This window comes from Kogia breviceps, chromosome 5 (genome assembly GCF_026419965.1).
Source record: "Kogia breviceps isolate mKogBre1 chromosome 5, mKogBre1 haplotype 1, whole genome shotgun sequence".
In the NCBI taxonomy this organism is placed as follows: Eukaryota; Metazoa; Chordata; class Mammalia; order Artiodactyla; family Physeteridae; genus Kogia; species Kogia breviceps.
The window spans coordinates 33,424,855-33,435,791 of NC_081314.1; the positions used below are offsets into that span (position 1 = coordinate 33,424,855).

Consider the following 10,937-nt stretch of genomic DNA (forward strand, 5'->3'; position numbering starts at 1 on the left):
ATTTCCCCAGGGAATCAAAACTACCCACGGAAATCTAGTTTATGCTGGGACAAGTTACAGAGCAGCAAGATAAATAGCAGAAGTCTTGGCCAAAAGAGACCTATATCTACAGTTATGAAGGAAACACAGTAAAATAAAAGGGATTCTTAGTGGTGGAAATGCCACCTGCTCTTTAAAACTGGGAAACACCCAAGGATTTGATTCAGGAAATTTATACGCAAAACTTTAACAGTCTTAATACCTACTTTTAACATATTTATTTGGAGTGAAGAGTGCGAGTTACAGATTTCCCAACATAATTTTGTAGTAGGAATCTTTCCCGCATGATGTTTATGGTAAAATCATGAGATAACACAAAATAAAAATTGAAAGCAATATGAGTACCAAGCCCATCAAAATGGCAGGAATTGCATTCATTTATACATTCAAGATTTACTGAGTGCATGTTGTGTTCTAGGCATTGCCCAGAGTCCAGGAGACACTGAGGTAAATAATAACTTCTACCCTCATGGAACTCAGAGCCTGGTTGGACAGACAGTCCTATCGATGCTCAAACTGCTCTTTGAGTGTCAATGAGCTGTCAGGAAAAATCTCTTCAGAGGAAATGAGGGATTAGATGTTTGAAGGGAGAGAAACTTACCAGGCAGAAAGGGGCCGAGGAGAAGAGACCCCAGTCAGAGGTACAGCCTTCACAAGGGCAGTGTGATGTGATCCCCAATGTATTCAGACTGATGGTGTGCAAGGGGGAAAATGCAGGAAACAGGTCATTAAAAAACCAAGTGGGAGTGCTATTCACAATAGCCAAGACATGGAAGCAACCCAAACGCCCATCAATAGATAAATGGTTAAAGAAGGTGTGGTACATATATACAATGGAATACTACTCAGCCATAAAAATGAATGAAATAACGCCATATGCACCAACATGGATGGACCTAGAGATGATCATACTACGTGAAGTCAGACAGAGAAAGATAAATATATGCTATCACTTAAATGCCGAATCTAAAAAAATGATAAAAATGAACTTATTTACAAAACAGAAATAGACCCACAGACATAGAAAACAAACTTATGATTACCAGGGGGGAAAAGGAGGGAAGGGACACATTAGGAATTTGGTATTAACATATATACACTACTATAAAACAGGTAACCAACAAGGACCTACTGTAGAGCACAGGGAGCTCTACTCAATGTTTTGTAATCACCTATAAGGGAAAAGAATCTGAAAATATATATATATATATAGAGAGAGAGAGATGTATAATTGAATCACTTTTGTACAATTGAAACTAACGCAACATTGTAAATCATGCTTCAATTTAAAAAAATTAAATTAATGATTAAAAAAAAAAAACCAAGTGGAACTTGTGAAGGGCTTCATAATACCTGCTCTGTTTTCTAATATGAGTGACAGAAGACATTTAAAAAGTGTAAACAGTTGAAGTAAATGGGAAAACATTGGTTCATTGGATCCAAATGATTTTTTGTTTTTATTGACCTATATCTGCAGCATTCTGGGTTTATGTTGTATTTTGAAGACATCTCTTTAAGTGGACAGACAGTGCCTTGTTCATAAGGTAGTTCCAACAACCAAAAGCCCATCTTCTTAACTGTGCTGTGAAAAAGCATTGAATCCCACCCCCCTTAGAAAGTAGAGACTTTGCATTCTCTGCTTTCTACATTTGGTTAAGAATAAAGCCTTTCCTGTTTTAGAATGAATTTGTCAGCAAGGCAAGCAGGAAGCAGTAAACAAAAGTGCTGTGAAACCTTACTCTCCGTGACAGTATGTTGTCACCTTCAGTGACACCAGAGTCTCTACCCTCAGGAGATGCCATCTCTCCTGTGGCAGCTGGCTTTGCCCTTACAAAGGGAGAGATCCCTTACCTAATAAGGATTAATTCCCTATGCAGCTTTAATAAGGGGCAGGGGTGTGTCCCCAGTGCCACAGTGACAGAAATCTTCCCTCATGTAAATTGAACATTACCCTCTAGAGCTAAAGAAAGCTCTATTTCCTTGGACTCCTCTTAGTTCAAGCTAATATAGTAATTTTGTTTTCTGAAAATGTTAATGCTATTTACATTCTTGGAGCTAGTCAAGACTCTGGAGTCCCATTCAAAGTTCATGGCCTCAAAGTTATAGTAAATGCTCAGGAAAAGTTCAGTGCCAAGAACGTGGCCTTGGAAAGGTATTTCAACCATAGGAAAATATCTGTTTCTTTTGAAAGCTAGGAAAAAAATAGTTCATAAGCAATATGTCTATTAACATATTGCCCACTTCCAGATTTTCCCTTATTACAAACGCTTTTCTTTTTAAAAGCATATGTTGTCTTTTATTTATTTATTTATTTATTTATTTATTTATGGCTGTGTTGGGTCTTTGTTGCTGTGCACAGGTTTTCTCTAGTTGTGGCAAGCAGGTGTTACTCTTCGTTGCGGACTTCTCATTGTGATGGCTTCTCTTGTTGTGGAGCATGGGTTCTAGGCACGCAGGCTCAGTAGTCGTGGCTCGCAGGCTCTAGAGCACAGGCTCAGTAGTTGTGGAGCACGGGCTTAGTTGCTCCGTGGCACGTGGGATCTTCCTGGACCAGGGCTCGAATCCGTGTCCCTGGCATTGGCAGGCAGATTCTTAACCACCAGGCCACCAGGGATGTCCCTGTACAAACTTTTTTGGTCTTGTTCCTTCATATAATTTGCTGTGAAGAAATTTTACTGTGTCTCCTATTTTTTTAGAGATGACACTATTTAATTATTTGATGTTGAATTACCATTTCAGACAAGTTTTTTAAAATTTTATTTTTAATTACAATGTATTAGTTTCAGGTGTACAGCAAAGTGATTCAGTTATACATATATATATATATGTATATGTGTGTGTGTATATATATATATATATATATATATATATATATATAGAGAGAGAGAGAGAGAGAGAGAGAGAGACTTTTTCAGATTCTTTTCCTTTATAGGTTATTATAAGATATTGAGTATAGTTCCTTGTGCTATACAGTAGGCCCTTGTTCTTTATTTTATATACAGTAGTGTGTATACGTTAATCCCAAGCTCCTAATTTATCCCCCCCCCCACCCTTCCCCTTTGGTAACCATAAGTTTGTTTTCTATGTCTGTGAGTCTCTATTTTGTGTATATGTCATATGACATATATGACATTGCTTATATGTGAAATCAAAAAAAAAAAGAACCCATTTCAGACAACTTTTACATGAGGCTCCTTTTTTTATCATCTGTGCTCTTCAAAAATTCTGACCACATTAGCAAAAATCTCTCAACGCTTAAGCAATGTCTTCTCTAATATACTATAATAGAGCACCAAAGCTAGAAGGCTTGAATTCCAGACCAACAACTGTCATTCATGAAATGAGACCTTAAAATGTCATTGAACCTCTGGGCCTTAGTGTCCCCACTTTACAGGTGTGTCCCTGCTGATCTTAGTGCTGTTTGTACATCCAATAGGGAAAACGGACCTAAAAGCCTGTTGTATTATAAATTTACTCATTTATTGGATAATATAATTGTTGCTGTGTCTAAAATGCAAAGTTGCACTTTAAAGATTATGTCTTTATTCAATGCTAAGGCCGACTGAAAGCATTCTTACTGGGAGCTGGACACTGGTGAATTTGATACAGGCATTAACTTAGACAACCTACAGGAAGGGGACGGTTAATATATCCTTCAAACATCTCATTTAGTATCAACTTTCTCTTCTGAAATTTTGATAGAGGGGCTAATCAACTCAAGATAGAACCCCTCGGTGCATGTCTGTGGTGCTGAGATCTAGAGATGATTTGCGTCACCCGTGTACTTTAGAATTGAGTTTTGGCAAGTTATGAAATTGATAACCTGCAGTGAAAATGTCAGGACACATAGACTCTTTCTCAGATTCACTGTTTCACTTCTTAAATGTGAGTCTCAGAGATACCTTTTTGTCGCCAAAAGTTTTAGATCTGCTAAGTGTTCGATAGGATCCCTCGAGTTCCATGCTAGCAGCAAGGCAGAAATAGTTTTGGCCTGGCAATTTCAAGGCAGGTGTTACCAGTTGGTTGCCTGAACCATGGAAAAACCTCCTTCTGGTCTTTTAAAAATGCCTGATTTGAGTGACACTACCTCCTGATGGGCCTGCCATAGAGAATTAGATTCAGAATGCACTTATAGGAAGTGGACTGAATGAAGTTACTGGATGAATTAGGAATGTATACTTAAATATTGAAAAAAGTCTGCCCAAAACAGCAATCTTGGTTTTGGCTTCATTGAAACTGAACTGCCCTTTTGTCTTGTTTTGTTTTATTTTTTTTCTGATGGTATTTAGCCAGTGGGTTCAGCTGCTTATATTGGAGTTTCTGGTTCATGATAGTAAAATCAGGGCATGGGAAGTCCTTTATAAAATACAGTCTTATAGCAATGAGGGCAAAATATTATACTATGTGTTAGTGTTATGAATCTAACCAAAGACTAGAAAATATATGTGTGGCCTGCTTTCTGAAATATAGGTTTTCCTCACTTTGAAGAATAGAAACCATCCAGAAAAGCTGGAAATAAGTCAAATTCAATTTTCTGGTGGTCTTCCATGGTTAAAAAAGTGATGTGGTCGTTAGGAAAATAAATCCTCTGGTGAATTATAGTATTGGTTTAAGTGTAAAGTGGATAATGAAGACTCTTCAGCAGTTCTTGCGAGTTTGAGGGTCATGTCTCCCTTGAAAGTCTTATACAAACTAAATGTCTCACCTAGAAAAGTGAATAAAGAACACACTGCATAATTGGGGTTATAATTCTGTGGGGTTCCGGTTCACTGATGGACCCCAGGCCTCCAGGGTTCCCCACAGTGCTTATGTGGACTGACCCACCTTGAAGATCTTTTCGTTTCTAACTCTCATTTTGCAGCTTTCCCTTTTCTATAGAAAAATCCTAGCAAATCTGTTGTGAGTTCTTTCTTACCACCCTCCCTACCCATGAAGGCCAGTATGTCTCTGAATAAGGTTGATCTTGACCAGAAATGGCAGGAGTGCGAGCCGTCACTTACTGGGTGTCTACCCTGGGCAGGCAGCGTGCTGAGTGCGTTATATACAATAATACTCACATCTCCACATTGTTCTGAGGTGCCTTGGATGGTGGGTGCGCACCATGGAGCATCCCGCTAACTCGGAGGAAAGGAAGCCAAAGACACTGTCTGTATTTCAGAGATACAAGAGATGATGGATCCACACTTCTAATTTTGTCCAAGAACCCCCAAATCAGTGATTAAGAATGTCAGACTGAGACAAATAGCATATGATATCACTTATATGTGAAATCTAAAAAAATGATACAAAAGAAACCTATTTACAAAACAGAAATAGACTCACAGTCATAGGAAACAAATTTGTAGTTACCAAAGGGGAAACAGGGGAGATAAATTAGGAGTTTGGGACTAACATATACACACTACTGTATATAAAATAGGTCATCAACAAGGACCTACTGTATAGCACAGAGAACCCTATTCAATATTTTGTAATAACCTAAAGGGAAAAGAATCTGAAAAGGAATATATATATATACATATATATGTATATATATATATAGCTGAATCACTGCTGTCCACCTGAAGCATTATAAATCAACAATACTTCAATTAAAAAATGTAGGGCTTCCCTGGTGGCGCAGTGGTTGAGAGTCCGCCTGCCGATGCAGGGGACACGGGTTCGTGCCCCAGTCTGGGAAGATCCCACATGCCGCGGAGCGGCTGGGCCCGTGAGCCATGGCCGCTGAGCCTGTGCGTCCAGAGCCTGTGCTCCGCAACGGGAGAGGCCACAGCAGTGAGAGGCCCGCGTACCAGAAAAAAAAAAAAGATAAGAAAAAAAAAATGTATGTAAACATTTTTTAAAAAGAAGGCCAGACTATGTGTGTCTCTCTAGGTTCCCGCAGAATGAGAGGATGGCTTTAGATCAGGTGCTCAGCCTCCCCATTCACCCTTTGGGCTTGGCTGGAGTTGGAGGCAAAGCAGCCTTCCGGACCTTCTTACTGAGAAATCTCACTTTTCTTCTTCATTGCTCTGAAAGCACTGCCGTGCTCCTCTGACTGCTGCCTTTTGCTTTGCTTTGTCCACACAGGTAACGACACTGACTCAGGAGGTGTCCCAGTTAGGTAAAGACATGAGGACTGTGATGCAACTTTTAGAACACGTCGTGTCCCCCCAGCAGCCCTCTCGGTTTTGCTCTCTGCACACCACCTCTGTGTGTCCCTCCAGCTTACAGACCAGGATGACCTGGAGCACACACCAACCCTGTCTACACTTGCAAGCAGGTGGAGCCGCTTATACCCAAGCCCAGCTTTGTCATGGGAATGTCAACCCTGACACATGGAGTGTGGATCCCTCCTCTGTAGGGAGCAGCCCCCAGCGAACTGGCGTTTACGAGCAAAATCCTGCAGGCGGTGAACTGTATCATTCTCCGAACCTTGATTATTCACCTGCCCACTACCAGGTTGTCCAAGAAGGTCATTTGCAGTTTTTAAGGTGCATCTCTCCACAGTCAGACACTACGCTGATGCCTCTGCAGTCCATCTCGGCCACTCTCTCGTCCTCTGTCTGCTCCTCCTCAGAAACATCTTTGCACCTGGTACTCCCAAGCAGATCGGAGGAGGGCAGCTTGGGCCAAGGAGCCATGAGTTCCTTCAGTCTGGAAAACCTGCCAGGATCTTGGGACCGGGAAGGAAGGGCATCCATCTCTACTGAGCCCTCAGAGAACTTTCCACTGGAAGTTGTCACAAGCCCAGCAGAAGTGAAAGATACTAATGCCATAAACGTATGATATTAGGGCACGTGAGGCAGCCGCCAGTTTCAGCTCCACCACTGCATGACAGCCCTGGTTTGCCTTTCTAGCCTCTGGCAGCGTGAAGACTGGGCAAGGCTGGGAGACCTGTGGAGGAGAGGATCTGGGGAAAGGCAGAACCACCTCCAGACTGTAGCAGACACTTCCTGGATCCTAGAGACAAAATAGGAACATTTTCCTGTACAGGCATTAACTTCCTGGTCTGCTTGACAGACTTCAGTAAAAGTCCAAAGACCCTGAGGGTCTGAGCAGCTAGAAGTCCCAGACAAAGAATGTGTGGATTCATTTTGTCCTAGGTGGCTTTTGTGAAGTGCAGCAAAGTTGTTTCCTGAGTGCCTGTGTGTAACTCCTGAACTGTATCCATAGGACTGTGGGCCCTGGGAGTGCACAGCTCCCGCTGATCTATTTTTCAAATGTAGAAGGCAAAGGGACAATTATCACTGCATGTCATCTCCTAGACAATCAGTCACACAGAGCTAGTGGCCAGTGGTCAGCTATTGCACGTTATTTGCCATGTAAATGAATATGTCTTTATTTATCAAAAAAAAAAGAGACGCTATTTTTATATCCTTGGTATGAAATATGTATTTAAACTATTTAAACTATTTATAAAGAAATGAATGTTTTCATTTTGGTAAAAAAAAAAGCTTGCTGTTTTAACAAGAAATGCACTACTGTTATGTATAGTAGATCAAAAATTATTATTCAGAGGATGTAGTTTCAAAAGGAAGCCCCCCCCCCTTTATCTGCATGCAGTTTGCAACAAATGTATCCTCATGCTTCTGGATTACAAAAGAATAGTGAGGTCATATTTTATTAATGAAATAAAAACATGGACTGAGTGTCTGGCATGGTAGGGGGAGGGCGGGAGTCCACCTGGTCTCTGGGGACTCAGGTAACAACCTGAACTGAGGCTGCCCTCTCTGTGCCTGTGTAAATGTCTCTCCTCCGTGGTTCTGGAACCCAAAACTGCTCTGGGGAATATGAGATCGCAACTACATTGAGCTATTTTGGCCTCAAAATGAGGAAGAAAACCTTGGGTGTATCCTTCCTGTGTGCTGTTCTTTCAGGAGCGCTTGCGCTGACCGGTGAAAATTCCAAATAAAGTGAAGACTTCAGAGTTACTATTTGTGAGAGGGATACCAGCTTGTTTGGGATCAGCACTTTAATTATTTTTCTTTAAAGCGCTCAACATTGCTGTAAGTTGTGCAGAGCAGGTGTTTTCATTCTCATTTTGCAGAGGAAAAATAAATAAAGCCCCAGCAATTACACAGCAAGGGACCTAGAGACAGTCTAGAACCTATAGTGCTTTCTACATCTCAACCAATACCCAAATTCAGATGCTGGCATGGTAATGATGTAAACGCCTTCACTTCAGGTTTATTTTATGTTTAAGAACATTTCAGGGCTCATCATCCCAGATGTTCTTAGAAAACATTGAATTCACATTCTGGACTCACCCTGTTCTTATTTCCCACCACAAAGCATAAACAATTTGAAAATTGTATTATTAAAAACATGTACTCAAAGCAAGACTTTTGGTGAAAGAAAATAAACCTTCTCTGAGGAAAATGGCAACAGTACATGTGTCTGAGGCAGATCACTTAAGACTCGTGTCTTCTCTTCCCCCAGGTCCAAAATTCAATCTCTCCCTACCTAAGTGAATGGGAAAACTGAGGCAAAGGCAACCTGCTGGATTTAATGTATTTATTTGTAGTCACCCTTTTTGCTTATCCTGACCTAAGTCATCATTTTAAGTACCATTCAAATAGAACTAATTGGTGTTGGTTCATGATTGCCTTTCTGGCAAAACTAGCACTACCATTACTGGTGCTAATAATGATGATTGACATTCTAGTTTTTGAGTACTGACTATGTACCAACACGTGTTTAGGAATTAACACGTGTTATGTTTCTTTACTTAGTAGTCAAACAATGCTAAAAGTTACTTGTCATTATTTTATCCCCATTTTGTAAATGAATACGTGGGACACAGATTCTTTAACTTGCCCAAATCCCACTGTTTTCAGTAATAGCCCCAATACCCCCGTGACCACTCTGGGTACCCCTCCCTTCATGTCCCAATCCATTCCTGCTGCCTTTTGAAACTGTACTAGTAATTAATTTCCTTTGAAATCCATGAATAAAATAATAAAATATCTTTAAAGCATACACATGGGATAAAGTTAGTCAAGCTCCAAGGATTTGGGAAAGTCGTGGTGAAATGCCTGGAAACATGTCCATATTTTTCCAGCTGGTTACCTTCTTTGTACCTACTCCTGAGAGCTGACTTTAGTGGCTCTAAGAACCAGCTGCCCACCCTGGGCAGGTCTGCAACTGGTCAGGAATGAGCAAGCACCTGGGAGAACTGGGGGTCCCCATTGATTCTTCCAAAGTGGCACCTGCCTCATGTGAATCAGCCTTACCTTATTCCTATTAACCTTTCACCTCGTCACCATTATGCTGACAAACAGGACTCTCCCATATCCAGAGCAGCTCAGAATGACATATTTTGGGTTTTTCTTTGTCTGTTCATGTGTGTTGTGATATTATTCTAGGAAATGAGAATTCCAAATTCTAGGTGTTTGATTTTCTAAACACTGTTGCTACACAAATAGCAGAGGCCCTTGCAGTCTGCTCAGAGATATATTTTTGCATCCTTACATTTTCCTCACCTCCCCACTCTCCCCTCAAGAAGCAAAACAGAGATCTAGAGGGAAGAGAAACACTTAAGTTCTTGGTCAAGTATATTTTCTTAAAATTAATATTGGAGACTAAAATTTTCTGTGTAGTTCTATTTAAGAGAAACAGATAGACAGATTACATAAGACTTTATATTGATACGATGTAAGAAGAAATTTCTGGCAATTAAAGCTACTTACAGATGGAGTTTATTTCCTTAAGAGGTGGTAAAATCAGTAAAAAATTGTCCTCTCAGAGGTTGCTTAACTATTTGACAGGAATATTGTTTTCCAGAAGGGCTCTATATTCAGTGTGAAATTAGCAGAATCCCTGCATCAGAATCACATAGGATAATTGTTTAAAATGCAGAAAATCTAACTTAACCCAGTTCCTTTGAATGGGGCCTGGGAATCTACCATTTAGTAAACTCCCTGGGTGACTTACATGCATTAAAGTTTGAGAAATATTGGTCTAGAATCTATAGTAATAAAAGATTGAGTCCTAGCTAATTTATACCTAAGTGGGATAGCACCTAAATTTTATTAAAGACAGCCCCAGGTCTATAAGTGTATAACAGAGACGTCGGGTTAACCCTTGTATCAGTAGTTCTAAAATTTTAGTTTGAATAACATATTTCCAGGGCCTTTTATTAAAATAGAGATTTCAAGGCCTTGATGCCTAAGATATGGGCTGGGTCCCAAATGATTCTGATACAGATGTTCCAGGGAACAAACTCTAGAAACATGGCCCTAAGCAGTGTAATCATCTCAATAATGAAGAGTTAGACCAACTAGACCCAAACCAATTACAGCTGACGACTGCATGCAATACAATTTCCATATAGTTCTTAACACATTGGTGATTTTTTCATGAAAGTAATTGATCATTTTCTCCAAGAGACCTTTGAACATTCACTCACTGTTTCAGTTCTCATGATTGAGTGCCTACTATGTGTCATGCACCAGTACCTCCTGATTTCTTGTGGGTGTCTGAGTTTCATTTGGACTTTCTAGAAGGAAAAAAGTGAAAATGCCATTTGAAGTCTCATAAATGGGTCAGTTCTGCTGGATAGGGAGAAGCACATTTGGATGTGAAGCAAGCCAACTATTTGGTTGGAGAATGACCATTGTTATGGATGCCCCCAGTGTGGAATGGAACTGCTCCTGTCAAGATTATGATTTTATCCAGAACAGTGAAACTAGCTTGTTCCAGATAGTTCCTGCTGAGGCTGCTTCTTCTCGTGAAGTGTGTAGTTCCCTTCCTAAGGGCATCCTTATCAGGCATTGCCTTTGCAATTTATAATTCTCCAAGTGTCGTCTTCCTCAGATCATTGCCATCACTGACAGTAGAGACTCAGCACATGCACAGGCTCGATTAAAGGCTGTTCCAAAGACTTCCTTTGCCCACTGCTTTCATCTTATCCAATG

The 10,937-nt window shown here is 40.4% G+C and overlaps 1 protein-coding gene across 1 annotated transcript in view; it reads left to right on the plus strand.

The window, feature by feature from the left end:
* KCNH8 (potassium voltage-gated channel subfamily H member 8) overlaps positions 1-6,807 on the plus strand; it is a 413,967-nt gene extending 407,160 nt beyond the window's left edge. Inside the window, exon 16 of the mRNA XM_059064162.2 lies at positions 6,109-6,807. Within this exon, the coding sequence (XP_058920145.1) occupies positions 6,109-6,807 (699 nt within the window). The remainder of the gene's footprint in view (positions 1-6,108) is intronic.
* Positions 6,808-10,937: the final 4,130 nt, after the last annotated feature.